General features: G+C 30.9%; 2 protein-coding genes across 2 annotated transcripts; one reads left to right on the top strand and one right to left on the bottom strand.

Moving 5' to 3' along the window:
- Positions 1-5491: 5491 nt before the first annotated feature.
- LOC114415508 (protein MKS1-like) lies at positions 5492-6784 on the bottom strand. The gene has a single exon (XM_028380227.1). It carries the CDS (start codon positions 6732-6734, stop codon positions 5913-5915), a length of 822 nt encoding a protein of 273 aa, XP_028236028.1. The 5' UTR covers positions 6735-6784; the 3' UTR covers positions 5492-5912.
- A 9611-nt stretch (positions 6785-16395) lies between these two features.
- On the top strand, positions 16396-17262 carry LOC114414321 (uncharacterized mitochondrial protein AtMg00810-like). Its single transcript, XM_028378596.1, has one exon. It carries the CDS (start codon positions 16396-16398, stop codon positions 17260-17262), a length of 867 nt encoding a protein of 288 aa, XP_028234397.1.
- Positions 17263-18742: the final 1480 nt, after the last annotated feature.

Here is an 18742-nt window from a genome sequence, read left to right as displayed (position 1 = left end):
CAAAAAATGTCAAATAAATAAATACAAAAAAAATGAAGAAAAAAAACACATTCTCAATTATGTTTAAAAAAAGGTATTATTACAACATCGATTCCCCCAAAAATTGATGGACTAAGGCTGGTTCAAAAAAATAAAGGTTAAATTACTCATTTAATTCTTATAGTTTCATTTCATGATTCTTACTTTTTTAGTCTTTATAGTTTGAAAGTGGTCTTTTTATTTCTCATGATTTATATTTTAATTCTCTTTTAATCCTTGTAATTTTTAAAGTGATCTTTTTAATCCCTATAATTTTACGATTCTTACTTTTTTAGTCCCTATAGTTTCAAATTACATGAACTAAAAGAGAATTAAGATGTAAACTATAGGGACTAAAATGAACACTTTTAAACTACAAGAACAAAAAGAGAATTAAAATGTAAACGGTAGGAACTAAAAAAATTACTTTCAAACTATAAGGACTAAAAATATAAAAATCATGAAACTATAAAGATCAAATGAGTAATTTAACCAAAACTAAAATATAACATGGTAAGAAATCGGTACCATAAAAATGAAAAAAATTAATCTAGAGGCAAGAAATCGATTTCTCACCTATCAACAATTAATTATATTATGCATGTAAATTGTTGGCTTGTATCATTTGGGAAAAATTTTATTTTATTTGTATTATTTGAATTAAAAATTCACTATTTGGTTTTTAGATTGAGCTGGTTGCTTTTTAGGTATGTATTTTTTTTATAAGTATCTTTTATTAGAGATAATGATGTTTGACTTGGGTAAAATTGTTATATAAGAAAATTCTTCCTTTAAGTGTTTAACTTAATTACATATTTAAATTCAAATTTAAAATTAAGCTAAAACAATCCCAATAGTTAATTCACTTGCTTGGGGTGGTTTAGATTTACTTAGTTGCTTTGTTTAATGTATTATTTATTATTGTATGTACTTTATATGAAATCCACCGAATAAGAATGGAAACATATTAAATATGAAATTAAATTCGTATATGACATTTAAATACTATTAAAAATTATGTCATTAATACATAAAAGAAGAACATGATATTAATATTTTGGCAATTATGTCATACCTTAAAAAGAACTTTCAAAATATATTTAGTTTTTTTTCTTGTTTTAAAAAAATCATTCAAAATTTTTTAATTCTTAAAATAAACAAATAGGCCCTTGAGAAATTTCTTGTTGTTTGTTTTAACTCTTATTTTTTTAGATTTTTAAAACGATATTTAAATGAAAAATTATAAGCAAGAGGGGAAGGAAAGGCTTTAAGTAAAGGGTAAATCTTAACCTAAAGAGTCCTTTTTGTAGAGAACAAATAGTAGGAAAATGGAGAGGAGTGAGGGAAGATGCGGAATGAAGGGTGTTTGGTATGATGGGAAGAGATAAATAAAAAAGATGTGGATTTCATATGTTTATAATTTTTCATTCGAGTGAAAATTCAATAGTAACAGTACATCTGAGAGACTTTGTTGGTGATTTAATTTATTTTTATTAGTTAAAAATCTCTACAAATTGTTTAATTAAATGCATTTGACAAATGACAAGTATAACAATTTTATTACAATTTAAAATTGACAAAAACACATAATTGTATTTGATTGAAGGCTGGGTAAGCTATTGCATCATAATATACCACCTATGTAGGATCTCAATTAGGTTGGCATCGGATATTATATTGGTTACATGAAGATCAGTCTAAAAATAAAACAACTAAAATTTAAATTTTAGGTCTATAAAAAAATACTATTAGTTTTATAAAATAAAAAGTCTCATCATAAAAAATTCATGTATGTTGACAAAAAGCCTACTAAATCTCTATCACATTTAAAGTAAAATATTTTGGTTAAATTTTACTTTAATCTCATTGGGCATTGGATACTTGGGTCACATACAAAGCACGCACTAATTTTAAAATACATGCTATGCTCAATAGTGGCCCTGACAGGAGTTGAAACCTGGGAAAGTCTAAAAGCATCGCATAAGCAGTAGCCAATAAACTACATGAATCAACATATAATAATTAATCGATTGTTACCTTCAACAATTAATTATATTGTAATTTTTTTATATTCTTTTTCCTATTTCTCTCTTTCTTGCTATATAGCAATACACCCGAGACAAAGTTTTTTTTTGGAGGGGGGGTATAGAAACAAAGAAAGAAAAAGAGAAACTTCATCCCTCTCAGAAAATTAAAGCCACAAACAGTTAGCTGCAAACCAACTTCAGGGGGAGGGTTATCAAAAAACATAAGCTGTAAATTCATAAGCATCTTTCTTGGCTAAGGCATCGTCACATTAATTAGTTGCCCTCTCTATGAGTGTGCTTGATTTGGACATTCCACTGATACTGAAAGCTGCATACTGATGGCAGCAATCAACATGACCATAGATTAGCTCAATATGTTTAACTTCAGGGTGAGTGTCTTTTCATTGTTATGATAATATATACAGATTTAACTATTGAATTAATAAAAATAGGTAACAAGTTATCATTAAAAATACCATTTTTCCAAATTTAGTTGATATTTGGTTCATGTGATTATATTCCAATTATAAAAAATTACTCATATGAGAACACTTCATTATCGTAAAAAATGACATTAGTAAATATTATAGACCATTAAATCTTATTTAAATAGTTAAAATCTAAAAATAAAAACACAAATTTTTAATAATCTTGCAATCACTAACTTTTTATTTATTTAGATAATCTATATATAACTGCACATGCTAAATTTATAGTTATCAAATTACTAAATAAAAATTATAGTTTATTTTATGTATTATTATAGTGTAAAAAAATTATACTATCACTCAATTAAAAATCATCATCAATATAATTTTTAAAATGTTATTATAAGATTCAATAATCTTATTATATATAATAGTCATTCAATGATCGACGGCATAAAAATATTTACATTGTTAATATATTAATTTAAATTAAATTCTAAAAATTAGTCACATTATATAAAACAAAGTTCTGGAAGTCACTGATCCAGTCAGTTTCTAACTGATGCCAACTAAAATCTCACATTTGTTTTCAATTATTTCCTCTTTCAAGCACTAGCCATTATTATAATGCCAGATTCATCTTGATTTGATGACTTGTGTTTAACTATTTACTAATTAAGCATGCTTTTTTTTTTTTACATCTCTAACTGCTCCCATATCTTGCTGTCAATGAATTATAAAATAATACAGATCTAGACAAATTTTGGTTGAGTTTTGTGTTAAACTTTTGACTTTGCGGTTCCGAATAAGGATAGTGCATGAATATACGTCTCGTACGGGGGAAGGAACACGACATGTTTTTTTTTTTTTTTTCAGATTGAAAGTGCTCGTCATTTTGCATTTCTAGAAGCCGGGTAAGTAAAATACCTCCATTTTTTCCCATGTAAAGTCCGATTCTAAAAGCCAGTCTAATATATGGTTGTGAAACTAATACTCTTTGAAAATTAACTGCTTTAAAAACAAAGTTATAGTTGATAATATTTCAACACCACATGTCGAGAAAGTTATAGCTAAAATTAGAACGGTTTAACTGCAATACCTGAAGACCTATATACAGATGTTAAAGAATTAATAATAAAAAGGTAGAAATGAAAGTTGTTTTCGAGTCTATATATGCCAATTTGATTGATTAGAGGTTTCGGGTGCTTAAAAATTGAAAACGTTCGTAGGGTCAAGGGATCTGTTACATCTGTCACATCTCTGTATACGGGGGCTTCTCCTATATATATGCATGCATGGGGATTTAACAAACAACGTTTTTTTTTCTTTCTCAATTAATTAAGGATCTATGTTTCTTTCTTTTTCCTTTTTTATTTTTTTTTATTTTCAGTGTTCTGAATTGTTAAATGGTTATTGTTATTGTTGTTGAAAAACCTTTGTATTGTGTAACTGGTTCAAAAAAGTAAAAGAGAGAGAGAATATTATTCACTTATTTGGTTTTTGTTCAAGAGAATGGAAGAAAGAGGGAGTCTGCAAAGAGGGGGTCTGAAAAATATATAGTACCATACCTTTACAGATTACAAACAATGTAAAATAAGATCTTAGCCAGGGCAATTTAATTCATAAAGTCCAAAAATATAAATTGTTTTCCTTCTTGTCCATGCAAGTCCGAAGAAACAAAAATATAAGAGTAGGGGATTTTGGCTTCCTTTATTTTCCTTTCCATCTCACTTGATATTTGACCCAAACAAAGTAAAGAAAGTGGAATATTTTTTGGAGGATAAAGAAGGGAGAACACCTTTTTTTTCGCTACAAAGAATTATATAATGTTTAGAAAAATAAATAAAAGACTAAAACAGTAAGTTTATGTTAATCTATCGTTTCTTATTGTAAAAAATCATTAAATTAGATATATTCATTAAAAATAAAATAAAATTTTATCCTCTTTTCTCTATGACTTTAAAAATCAAAGTCACAAATCCTTACGATCACGCATGCATGTAATCATATATATATATATATATATATATATATATATATATATATATATATATATATAATTACTAAAAAGTATTTTATATATTAATGATTAATTTGTTCATAAAGTTTGCTCCCATTCATATAAATTTTATTTTACAGAAATCAAATTGTTAATATAAACCTTATTTGTTTACACTAACAATAAGCATATAATGAATCGTACAATGAAAACGTGATGCACCAATTAATGGTGTATATTACTTTCATATGCCCATGAAATTGGAAGTTAGTACTGTACTAGACTATTAGTATATGCATAGAAGTATGTGATATTTATAATACTATTAGTTTCATTTCTATTATGAAGAAAGTTTATACCAGCAAGGCTTACACCAAACAAAAATTAGTTTATTCCAACGAGAACAAACATTGTTTTTTGGTACATGGAGATAAAGAAAAAGGAAAAAGAAAGACAAAATACTAAAATCCGTCAAATTTAAACCAACTTCTTATTTATCAAATAGGAGAATACTCCAGAAGAAAAAACACGTTTTTTTTATATATTTTACTTTTGCATTACTTTGCGTTGAGTATTCGAATTTTTTAAGCACATATAATCTTGGATCTCGTCACGAGATTTAGATATGGGTATAAAAAATATTGAAAGAATTCGTTATTTTTATTCCAAAAAATGATATTTTACCTAATTAAGATGATATTCCAAAAGCTAAAAGAATGCAAATCACGTTATTTTACCTATAAAAAAAACAAATGACGTTATTTTTCTTCCTGAGTTTTTTTTTTTGCTTTAAGGGTTAATTACAACACCCCTCCAGTCCAGTCACTCCACTTTTTCAACCGCAATTAATATTGCACAACACATGTATTAATGACTCACCTAATTCTTATTCCAAAAAAAAAAATGACCCACCTATTTAGGCCGGCCATATATATAACTGCAGAATACTGAAATAAAAAATTTAGAAATGTATGGTAGATTGTCATCACTCTAAAAAAAAGTAAGGTAGATGCTTTCAATGATCAAAGGTTGCCAGATTAGCATACATGTGATTATCTGATCATACAAAGAGAATATAAATGGGATTAAATATATTTAGTGCCGACATGCATCAGCAAACTAAACGCAATGTACAATACATGCCAAAGAATGATGTCAACGGCGAAGGCCATAAGAAATTCGAGAGCACAAACATTGCCCTAAAAAAAGAAAGAAAAAAAATTTCCAACAAAGAAGTTTCCAAATTGCAGCTATCTAGAACTATAGTCACCGAAAGAGCAACAAATTCCACTTTTCCCCCTCCTCTCAAACTACACAATATAACTCGACAAACCAATCCTTATCAATCTCCGTTCGAATCCAATTTTTTTATCAGTAAAATAAAAAAACTAATCAAATTCAACAATAAACGCCAAGAATTCGAATTGAAGGTCGAATTTGCTAATCTAAGAAATAGTTGAATAAGTCTATAGAAGGAGTATGCGGTGAAACAAAACTGAAGTTTGAAGAAGGGCTAGGCAAGACGAAAGAACTACCACCCTCCGTAAAATTTCTTCCGCTTTGAAACATAGGACTCAAATCACGAAGGAAGCTAATCATGCTTGGATCCGAAGAAGACGGTGGAGAGAAAAAATTCGAAGGAATGGGAGATAGCGAAGCTGGACCCGGGGACAGAATCCCTTGAAACATATTTTGTTGTGATCTCTCAAGTACACCATCACCTATACTAATCTCTATCCCTTCCACATCGCTTATAATATTGTTCACACTTGGAAGAAGAACATGTTTTTTCCCCATAGGGGACATGGCCTTCTCTATGGTGGCGTAACGCGCCGCCGGCGACACCATTCCGCCGCCGCCGTTGTTGAAAGGGTCGACATGAGTGGTGTTGTTATTGTTGGACATGACCACTTCAGCAGAGGAAGAAGAACTGGACCCAGTGAGGCGTTGGACGAGGTTCATGAAGTCACTTGGGGTGGTGTGAATCACCTTGGGGGACACGGTGTAGATTATTATAGGTTGGCGCGGTGGAGGTTGATGAGGGTGTGAAGGTTGTGGTGCCAACGGTGGTTTCTTGATTTTATGAGAGTCTTTGTTTATTCTGAGAGGTGTAGGGCGTGGACCTTGAAGTTGGAGTTCTCTTCTAGGTGATCTTTCTGTGGGGATGATGTGTGAGAATTGATGATCCATGTTATTGTTGAGGTTAGACTTAGAGGGGAAAGATGGTGGTGGTGATAATAATATTGAGGACTGGACAAGCATAGTTAATTTGGTACTTTGGTTGTAATTTATGCTGGAGGGATAACTATATAAGGGGTGTGACATGGGACATATAAAGAGATCTGGTCAAATGAAAAAGGAGGGATTATTATAATGAAAGATAACAAGTTTTTGGTAAAATTTAATTTGGCTTCTTATGAGGTAAATATTTTTTTTAAGGTTTTTTCATACCTACCGCCGGTTTTCGTGATGTTGTGGTTGTCTGAACGCGTCTGGGGAGAGTTGGAAAAGGTCCTGGCCCCTTCTCCTTATTCTCCTCTTCCTCATGTTAGCATGTGATGACGTGGGATGCAAGTGGATAAGTGTTGACAACTTGACAATGGCCCATGTATGTATGTTGTGTGTGGTTTGTATTAGTGTCATTCAATGTGGGTTAAGACTTTTAGAGTGCAAGAGGCTTATGCAGTGAATCTAACGGGAAAGCCATCCCTTGAACCACTAGATTTCTTTCTTCCTTTGGTGGACATTAATAAGTGATTGTATAATTGGGTTGGTTTGATGGTTAATTTAGGTTATTAATGATTTGTCCTTATTTACACATGTGCCATTTGTATGATTTGTCAATATTTAGTAATGAAAATGAGATTAATGGGCATCCATCAATTACTGAACTTATGAGGGAGGATGTGTATAATTTTCACAAAACAATTTTGGAGGGAAAATACAATTTGGGAGGGAAAAGAGAGTTTTAATTGTGTTAAAGTTTCAAATTAAAAATTAATCTCATGATAGATTAAAATGACTAATCCTTGTGAAAATATCTTATAGTTCTTAGAAATTATTAACTAGACGAGAATTATCACATGTCCATGATGTTAACCAATTTTTATATCATATGTATTTAAGTTTTTTGATTTTTTAAAAAATAATAATACTTGATTATTTATTATGAGAAGATTAGTGGAGAGTGAGGACTATAATAATTTCATACGTACCATCTTATAATAATTTCTCAGAAGTCTCACTGTGGACACAAAACCCTAACCATCGTGGTTAAAGAAAGTATTTAACAATTTGTTACACTTTCTATTTTATGAGTTCATATATTATGCTTATGCAACATCATTTTTATCATTTTTTTTTCATAATTTTATTAATTTCAGTTATTTATTTTACATTTTTAATTTCCTGGTTGTTACCTTGTTTTTTTATGGACTAGTTGGTGAGGGAGGGAGAAGGTTACAATGTTTAATTTGTGGATGGACTTGGTGGCATGGCGAGCTGAATGATTTCTGTAGCTAGAAGGGGAGTGAGAGTGAGTCCCATCGTAACTTTTATTTCAGTCTGGCCTGGGTCCAAGTTAAGTCTTCATCTTACGTGTTCTTTTGATTTGTAATTGGAGCAACAATGAAACCAAGAAAATCAATTTTAAATTTATTAAGTTCAAGTATTACGTTTATTATTATGTTGCAGTGGAGGTTTGTGAAATCTGTTCAACAAGATGATAAAAGAAATATACTACTTTTTTCTTTTATAGTAGTATTAACAAAAACACACCGAGCAACCTCTAATATTTATTAATTTTTTTACAGACTCAAGAAATCTTTTCCTCATAAAAATCACCAAAGTCGATTATGTCTCCTTCGGTAGAATCTTTTCATATGCATGGTCAGGAAAATCTTTCTAATTTCTTGAGATCGAGTTAATCTCATAATTTTTTTATATAAAAATATCTTATTTATATTTATATATATATATATATATATATATATATATATATATATATATATATAAAACATTAGCTTAATTGTAAAAATAATTTTCCTATTTATCTCAACTCACTAGATCGATCTATTTGCATTTTAATTTATTATTAGAGCCTTCTTTAATTGACTATTTGAGTTTTCATGATTAAAATTAGATGTTGACGGTTAATAAAAAGATATTAACGGTATGCATGCATAATGAAATTTTAAGATAGACGTCATTTGAATCCTTTCGACTTTCACATTAATTCTCCCCGTTTTGTTTTGGCAAAAATAAGACTCGATACAGCCTATTTAGAATGTATTTTAGTCAGCACGGCATTTTAATTATTGTTTGGTAAAACGTGTAACTGTGATTTCTCCCACATATTTGTTAAAAAGTTATAATAATCTTCCTTTAAATTGATGTTGGTGAATCAATCAGGATAAATTTAATGTTTTTTTTTTCTGAATGAGATAAATTTAAGGTATAGAAGTAATACAATATTTTTTTAACGAAGGAATTTCATTAAAATTTATTAATACTATTTTAAATAAAATTCAGTAGCTTGATTATATAATATAATTAAACAATTCACTCGATCATATGTATTGGTCCAAGTGAGGACGGGAAAAGAAAGAAGGAGCTTGTAGATTTAAATCTCTCGTTTTAAAAAAATTAATAATTAATGTTTACTTGAAAAAATGTATTGGTCCAAGTGGATGGAATTCTAATATATTGAACATATTATTTTAGGTTTAATCTCGAAATTCATATATATATATATATATATATATATATATGTATATATAAATAAAAGATTAGTTTCATGTAAAGTTAAAGATAATTAAATAATAATATAAAAAACAATAATATATGAAATATTATTTATAGAATGTTGTACTATTACTCTATTATGTTACTATCAGATCTTCTCTGCGTGCCTTGTCCCTTTTGTTCCCAGGACATGTAATCATTTACAAAGATTGCAGTTGTATTAGGCAGCCCTTAATTAGGAACTCTTATGACTCTCAGAAAAGTCTCGTTTTGACGGCTTTACTTGAAACAGCATGCATGATTTTGCATTTATAACATACACATCTAATTATGTAGTGGTCAGTAGTCTACACGTTTTGGGCAAGACTCTAGTCTTTACTTAAATAACGTCACGAATACAGCATTTATTTATCTTTAATAAAGATAAAAAAAAAAACCCCAATATTCGATCCCTACCTTCAGTAAACAACATCCTCATCAAATTGTGCTGGAGACTTGATTTTTTTTTTGGTCTGAATTCATCAATAGAGCAAACAAAAAATAAAAAACATTTTGGTTACATATTTTGTGAACAATATATTTAATGGTTTTTACTTTTTGGTTTTTTAGCATTTGTTTTAGCAGACACTTTTTTTTAAAAAAAAAAAAAACTTACACTTGGCGTAATAGTAATTTTTTTCTTCTTCTTATACTTGGCCTAACTAAAGAAACATTTTTTAGTTAATTGTTATAACTCAGTGAAGGGGAAGATCTAATTAAAGGCATGTACATGAAAACATTTTTTTTTTAACTATATTAATTTCGTTGAAAGCAACAACTCACTTAACTACAATGAAGTTATTGTCTATATGAAAAATAAAAATAAATTCCCTTATGTATGTAGGTCATGTTGAAACCGTGTTTATTTCTCATAAATGTTCAATAGGTCCACCTATTTAATTAATGTTTCCAAGAAAAAAGAGATAAAATGTTTTAACGCGATCACTTTCTCATATTTATATTTGAAGCAAGAGGATCTATATATTCTCATAAAAAATTATATAATCATCGAACAAATTAATCATAATCAATTCAAAATTGTTATGGAGCATAAAAAATCGTTTACTTAAATATGTATAGGAATTAATTTATATTAGTATAAGACGACTAAATAAAAAATTCAGTGAAATGAAAACTTTTAATGTAAAAGTATTACTCTGTGTGTGTCTGTGGCTTAAGAAGCACCTAATTAGCTAGGAATGATTTAGTCTTCTAGATGATCCATTTACTAGTTAAGAAAGAACACCAGGGCATAACAAAATGGAAATAGTAATCGAAAAAAGGTCTTACTCCTACAGGTCAAAGTAGTAGTAGTTTAGATCAACGAGAATCTGGAGGTTGATTAGTGGGACCATATGGTACCAGAACACTTGGAAAGGACATGGTCATGTGAGAATTGCTGAAACGGTCTCTCTTTCATAGTTTCAATTCATGTGTGAATTTAAGAAATAGTAACAATACCAATATTTAACTTTACTCGTCTTACGGATATCAATTATGGCATCATAACCACACTTTACCAAACCTTTCACCAGTCCTTCTCTCGTTTACTATCTTACCTTATTGAAGTTGTCAATGAACTGGACCAATCAACCATTTAATCAGTTGTTGTGAAATGAAACAAGCAAGTAGCTTCAAATAAACATAAACATTATTTGACTTTGACTTTCGGCCTAGAGGATGAATGTCAATGAAATTATTACTTAAAATGTTACGGAATTGAGGCAGAGTTCAACCTTTTTTTTTAATAAGAAAGAAGGGCCATTAAGAAACGTAACTAATGAATATGATGATGGAGGACAAGAAAATCTTAATTAAACCACATATGGATATTAAAAACTCTGTTGGGGGGGGGTACTTGAAGCGGCTGCATGTATGTGGTTAGAAACATGTGGGTTTCACTAAATCGTCCCTAGGAACCTTTGATAATAGACTTTTCCAGATATTTTAAAAAGTTGTTTATGCTTTTTTTTTGGACGTCAAAAATTGTATATGCTGTGATATACAACATATGATTTTTTTTGTTTTCTACTGAAATTGAAGATGAAAATTAGGCAATAATCATTGCCGCCTAAGTTTATGTTTGACGATAGGTCAGAAAAAGTACGGAAAATAGAACAAACCACAATGAGCTTTACAGTTAATCATCAATTATCAATACTGAGGAAAGGTGCCTTTGTTTTATTGTTAGGCCTTTACAAAAATTCTTAAAAAAGAAAAAAAAAACTGACTTTTAAAGGAATTTTTAAAAAAATATCTGTAGTATTTTTTTTATATTGAAAAATCTGTAGTATCTAATCTAACTCAAATTTAAAGTAGCGTATGGGTTTGAGTAAAGCCCGGCAATAGCCCAATGAGTGTATAAAGTCCAATACTTTAAAATTTTGGTCTACCTGGAGCCGGATCAAATAAACGAAGCTCCAACATGCTCCCACGTATACTTACTTATTATCTATATTATATTAAAAATTTATTTTATGAAATAATTTAAAATTAATAATTCATGTAAGTTTTAAATTTGTCGCAGTATGATACTTTAACTTATTAAGTTAATAGACTAATTATATTAAAAAATAATTAATGTCATTATATATAACGTTAAAATTTATAATGTATATTTAATACACATATAAGTTTACATAATTAATTTTGTAACACTTAATTTTGATCTAATAATTAATGTATTTTTTTATATATATATATAATTTTTTTATTAAACCTATAATTTTTATTTAAAATTTATATAGGTTAAAAGATACATTAGAAAGTCACAGGTTGTATGTGCATTAATTGTTACAAAATTTATTATGTAAACTTATATATGTATTAAATATATATTATAAATTTTATTATTATATATAACGACATTATTTTTTTAACATAATTGACTTATTAGTTTAGTTGATCAAAATGACATGCTAATAATATGAAAAATCACATATTTGAAACTTGAGCCATTAATTACTCATTATATCCTTTTTCCTTAAAGGAACACACTCCTTCGACCATCCTTTTTCTCTAAATGTCTTTTCAAAATAACATATACATATATCAGGAAGAAAAAAAACCTTAACTTAAAATCAATACAGGAAAACACACAATTACATGTAATATACACAATATTATATAATAATAAATATGGATATATAGTTTTAAAATTAGAGTTTAAAGAATAATAAAGATAGGATACAAAATAAGATTTTAATTCGGATTTAAAGAACAATAATGATAAGATGGAGAAACATAATAATTTGAGGGGGGAAATAATAACTTTTGTTTAAAATAAAATAAAGTGAAATAATGAATTGGGAAGGTTATCCCAAATTAATACAACTAAGTTTTACATGGAAGGTTATCCCAAACGCATCCTCATAAAACATGAGAAAACATAAGAGAGAGAGAGAGGAATATATATCCATCATATGGAGGCTATAAAAAAGCAAAATTTGTATGGTCCGAGATCATATATGATCTCCACCGATCTCCACCGAATACTAATCACACGTTTTAGTACAAAAATAACAAATATATCACATAAAAGATTAGTCATAGTTTCGAACCTACAATAATTTGTCTGTGGAACGGGTAAAATTAGCAAATTATTTTAAGTGGAGGCTTATATTTATGCATATTCAACGCCATGTTTGTGATACGCAACTGCATGGGTATCAATTCCGGCGGGGTGGTATTCCAATTGTTCGTGTGCTTCATAGTGAATCAAGAATTTATATGCTACTAAATATTTAATAAATAACATCATAAAAATTATTCTTTATTTGATGGTCAAATTGTGGTTTCTTATTATATCAATCTTGTAATTGAATTTTATAATCAAGAATGATATTGACACTCTCCTTCTTGACATTTTTTTAACACTATCTTTGATGGACTAGAATTTATTTAAAATTATCAATTTTAATGAGTTTTATTTTTAAATTAAGAAAAAATCATTAAATGAGAATTGAGATAAAGTAAATTGATAATTTTCAATAAATTTTTATGAATCGCAAAAAAAAATCTTAAAAAAAATGTCACTAACAATTTTCATAATGATAATTTCGAAGTTGCCTATATCCCAACTGTGTCCTCGAGTACCCATAGGCCATTGGGACTTATAATCTCTCACCGCCCTGATCTGTAGTCTACAATCATGGTATAGTGGCTTTATTTTTACTTCTGATTTATGAACTTCAATATTCATCTAGCTCCATGCACATGTGCCAACTGCCATGTATGCTACTATCATATAGCATGGAGCTACATAGCTCGCTCATTAATATGTTGATGCATGCAAGTGGACGTATGAACTTCAATTTGATTTTTTGGAACATCGTTAGCTATCATTATTTGACGGTAGAGCATTATTTTTCTTTCTTTATTTTTTTTTGCATATATATTACATTTATGAGGTGTCCATAAATAATACAATAATATGCTTTGATACCATTTTATCCTCTTAAATTCTAGGTCATTCTATTCCCATTGTACAGATTATAAATAATGTAATCATTATTATTATTGAAATACAGAATTTCATACCAATTCTCTTTACCTCTGTTAAAGTATTATATTGTGTAGACAACTATATGTAGACAATTGTATTGTATAGACAGCTGGTGTAGGTGTAGATAACTATATTGTGTACTACTTGTATCTTTGTAAGAGTAGTCTTGACAGGTTTTGAAAAGGTTGTTATTAGTATGGATTCTGAAAAGCCTAAGTAGGAGCAGGTTCCCAGTCTGAACCTATCTTTTCTTCTTTCTTATTGTACTCTTTTTGTTTTATATAAATATATACAATGTGTGGCAGAGTAATGGAACTTAGCACTTCTCTAATGTAATATGTATCTCAAATCCTTCAACAATGTAGTTCTTAACTTTAACATGGTATTAGAGCGGGTACGATCCCGTTTTGACTGTCTCCGGCATTGCCACCGTCTCTGACCATCGTCTGCCGCCGTCTTTTCTTTCGACGAACCCAGAGTTAGGTGCGCCTTGAAGAGCACGACCCATCCCTAGAAGTCGCATGGCCTGAATCTCTATCACACGCCTCCACGCGCCGTCACAGTATCACGCTAGATCTGGCACGTGAAGCTCACACGCCGTCCTCCGTTGATCAGAATCTTACTGGACCAGCCCAGTAGCTTCGTTGGTTCCTTCTGGGCACATTCCAGTCCTTGTTTTCATTTTTGACGCACTTGACCGTTCTAGCTGAATCTCGTCGTCTACCATTGTCTCTGCTGGGCATGTGTGATCATGTTCCGCTGTCTTTGTTGCTTCTCGTCATCTATCACTGTCAGCCACCGTCGTTAGCTGCTCAAACCTATTCTTTTGGCCCTTCTTCTTTATCTACAAAACTATGGCGTGTTCTGGTCCTGTTTAAGGCCTCGCCTAGTTTCTTGGCTCTCTCTTTTGTTACAAACGACAACATTGTTACCAAGCCAGAGAGTACCCATTGCTTTGGCTTCCTCAAAAGCAGTTGCTCAGTTTAGTATGGCTTTGAATGTTGCCAAGGCTCCCCTTCCAGCTGCCTTCGAAGTTCCATTGTGTTCTGGTTCTGAAAAATGTCAACTTCAGGCCCCGTTCTTTCTATTTCTGAGACATCCTCCATTGGACTTTTGAAGAAAGATTGGTAGAGATGCTACTATTTTTAAGTTCTCTTTTAGTTTGGCAAGAAGTGCTCACAAGGTTTTTGTGCATATTCCTCTTTGAAGAAAAATTTGAGTTTGTTCAGTTTGGGTTTGGAGTTTCTACCATGCTTGCAAGATGTTTGAGGTTATTCCCTCCTCATTTGTCTTTCTTAACTCTTTGTTGTGCAGCTTCATTGTGTCCTGCCCTTTTATTCGTCTGTTGTGTGGTCTGTTGTTTAATATTGTTGTCCTCTTCATTCATCAAGAGGGTCTCAAGTGTTTATATTAAAAAAAAGAGTCATTAGTTGATCTTGTTGTCCAACAACTTCTTCCTTGTCTTTGTCCTTGAAGCAATTATTGTCCCCGGGGTTCAATCTGGTCAAGAACCCCTACTATATATTAAAAAAAAATCATTAAGCTTCTATCCATGGTGGTTAAGCATTGATGTCAAGCTTCTACCATGGATGGTTAAGCATTGGTGTGTTGCTTATGCCTTTATAGTGGTTAAGCATTCAAAAATTGTGTTTTGCTTCTGTCTTGAGTGGTTAAGCACCATGTTTAGTATATGCTCTTGATGGTTAAGCTTTGTTGATTCTACCTATATGATGGTTAAGTACTTGTTGTCGGCTTGCTTTTGTCTTGAGTGGTTAAGCACCATGTTTAGCTTCTGCTCTTGATGGTTAAGCTTTGTTGATTCTACCTATATGATGGTGTTGTTGACTTGCTTCTATCTTGAGTGGTTAAGCATCATGCGTAGCTTCTGCTCTTGATGATTAAGTTTGGTCTGCTTCTACCTTTTAGGTGGTTAAGTGTGTTTGCTTCTGTTAAGTGGTTAAGCATTGTGTTGTGGCTTCTGCTTAATGGTTTAGCATATTCCAATTGTCTTTGAATGTTTTCAGTCATTTTTAATATGTTGCCAATGTATTTCCGGCATGTTTCATTGTCTTTTTTTCTACTTGTATTGTTCATCCCAAGCTGGAAGGTGGAGTCAGCTGGAAGTGTTGACTCCACCTTCCATCTTATGAGGGGGAGTGTGTTGGTTGTCTCCTAATCAATACTAATCATTTTGAAGGCCAACTCCATTGTGTTGTTAGCTGAATTTGAGGATCTCTCCTTGTTTTGGTCTAAGGAAGTTTATCATGGCTTAACATCTGAGTTTCAGTCATGGGTTTCAATCAAGCTTCACCGCAACATCTAACTTAGAAGAAGAATCTTTCTGATGCTTCAGCTCATGTTCCATGCTTGGAGCATTTAATTTATATGCTCCAGCTTGAGGGGGAGCGTTAAAGTATTATATTGTGTAGACAACTGGTGTAGGTGTAGACAACTGTATTGTGTACTAGTTGTATCTTTGTAAGAGTAGTCTTGACAGGTTTAGAAAAGGTTGTTTTTAGTGTGGATTCTGAAAAGCTTAAGTAGGAGCAGGTTCCCCAGTTTGATGTTAGATGGCACCTCCATCAATTAGATGTTAGCAACGCTTTCTCATACGGGGACCTCAGGGAGGACGTTTACATGGAGATCCCTCATGGCTTGCTTGGTTACACATCAAGTCAGAGTTGCAAATTGAAGAAATCACTCTATGGATTAAAGCAATCAGACAAAAAATGGTATGAAAAATTATCTAATCTATTGCTGACTTATGGTTATTCACATGCCCATGCTGATCATAGTCTATTTATCAAGGCTCATAATTTTGAATTTATTGCTCTAATTGTATATGTTGATGACATTATGCTAACCAGTAATTCCCTTGCTCAGATTGAACGCATTAAGCGTATTCTTCACACTAATTTTCACATTAAGGATTTAGGGAAATTGAAATATTTTTTGGGGATTGAAGTTGCACATTCTGATAAAGGAATTTCATTATGTCAACGTAAGTATTGTTTGGATTTACTGAAAGATTCTGGTATGCTTGGGTGTAAGCCATCCTCCACTCCTATGGATAGTTCTCTTCGACTCCATAATGATTCCTTTGGTTTTCTTGATGATCCTCTATCTTATAGACGCCTAGTTGGAAGACTGGTCTATTTGATAAGCACACACCCTGATATTGCCTTTGCTACACAACAACTAAGTCAATTTATGTCAAAACCAACAAAAGCCCATCATGCTGCAGCTGTCCGCGTTCTTCAATATCTGAAAGGGTGTCCAGACAAAGGCTTATTTTTTCCATGGACTTGCTTTCCTCATCTACTTGGATTTAGTGATGCTGATTGGGCAACATGTATTGACTCTAGGCGCTCTATTACTGGTTATTGCTTCTTTATAGGCAATTCGCTTGTTTCATGGAAAACCAAGAAGCAAACTACAGTCTCACGTTCCTCTTCCAAGGCTAAATATCGAGCACTTGCTTCTGCAACTTGTGAATTACAATGACTTTCTTACCTTCTAAGAGATCTACTGATTCCTTTTTCCAAGAATTTTGTACTTTACTGTAACAATCATAGTGCTCTTCACATTGCTGCCAATCCGGTCTTTCATGAACGCACCAAACACTTGAACATTAATTGTCATTTAGTCCGTGAAAAGTCCCAAGCTAGACTCATGTTATTGCTCCCAGTCCCTTCTTCAAATCAACTTGTGGATATATTCACAAAGGCTCTCCCTCCTCAATCCTTCAGCACCAATCTTTCCAAGTTGTAGTTACAAAATATCTTTGCATCTCCAGCTTGTGGGGGGCTAACAGAGAAAATATATAATCCTAACTTAAATACTACATAAAAACATTATTTAACAGTAGAACATTATATGACAGCATAGCATTATTTGACAGTATAACATTATTTCCCTTTCTTTGTTTTTCTTGTCTCTTTCCTTATTTTTCTTGCAAATATATTACATTTATGAGCTGTCCATAAATAATACAAGAATATGTTTTGATTTCATTTTATCCTCTACATTCTAAGTTATTCTATTCCCATTATATATATTATAAATAATGTAATCATTACTATTATTGAAATACAATATTTTATCCCAATTCTCTTTGCCTCATTTTCCTTTTCTGTCAGTTAGATTCAATCAATTAATTAAAACTTTACTGAAACATAGAAAACAAAACAAATACCGAAGGAGTTTGAGACGTGGAAGCCACCGATCCTCAAGTATGAACACGTATGATAGCATCTTTCGTGAAAGCAACGTTAAACCCCCCCACGTGCCTCGAATGTTCTCTTCAGATCGAATCTCCACTCTACGATTGCAACCTTTAGCTGCACCTTGCTCATTATGTTCCTTTGATGTAACATCAATTCCCTTCGAACTTTATTGTATTTTAATTCCATATAGCATCGCAATGCATGTATGGCTAGCTATTATACATGAATTATGGCGAAGTTCCCCAATTGTATATTTTTAGATCACGAGTACAAGGTCACTTGGACTCGATCGGTTTCAGTGGAGAGGGATTTATATTTTTAGAAAAAGTCCTATCATGTGTGGCAACGCATATATATAATAAATAGATAACACACTTGTCACATATTCTTTGGACCATACGGGTGATGATATCCATTAGAACAGATGACAGAATTTAAGAGTAGTATTGTAGTGTTGTTTTTTTTTAATCAAACGTAAACATTAGTTAATTATTAAAATAAAACTTTAGTTTTGAATAAAAAGCAACACTAAAATATTGTACTTTTATCTTAAATAAAAATCTTCAATTAATATATAGTTTTAGTTCAAAAGGTTAAAGCCATAGGACTTCTAAAGCAAAAAAGTACACTTTATAATCAAATGTATGCTAAAATATACAAATGTTACTCTAATTTATTTTGTTTTAAATTAGTTTCCTAACTTTTAAAACTTCTAAATGATACCTTTATTTAATTTATGATAAATTAATCATTTCAAA

Source organism: Glycine soja, chromosome 6 (genome assembly GCF_004193775.1).
Source record: "Glycine soja cultivar W05 chromosome 6, ASM419377v2, whole genome shotgun sequence".
In the NCBI taxonomy this organism is placed as follows: domain Eukaryota; kingdom Viridiplantae; phylum Streptophyta; class Magnoliopsida; order Fabales; family Fabaceae; genus Glycine; species Glycine soja.
Note: the sequence above shows the minus strand (reverse complement) of the source record. Positions and strands in the feature narration are given on the sequence as shown.

Excerpts from the sequence above, each read along its gene's own strand:
- LOC114415508 (XM_028380227.1), bottom strand. The coding sequence starts at position 6,734 with ATGCTTGTCCAGTCCTCAATATTATTATCACCACCACCATCTTTCCCC.
- LOC114414321 (XM_028378596.1), top strand. The coding sequence starts at position 16,396 with ATGGAGATCCCTCATGGCTTGCTTGGTTACACATCAAGTCAGAGTTGC.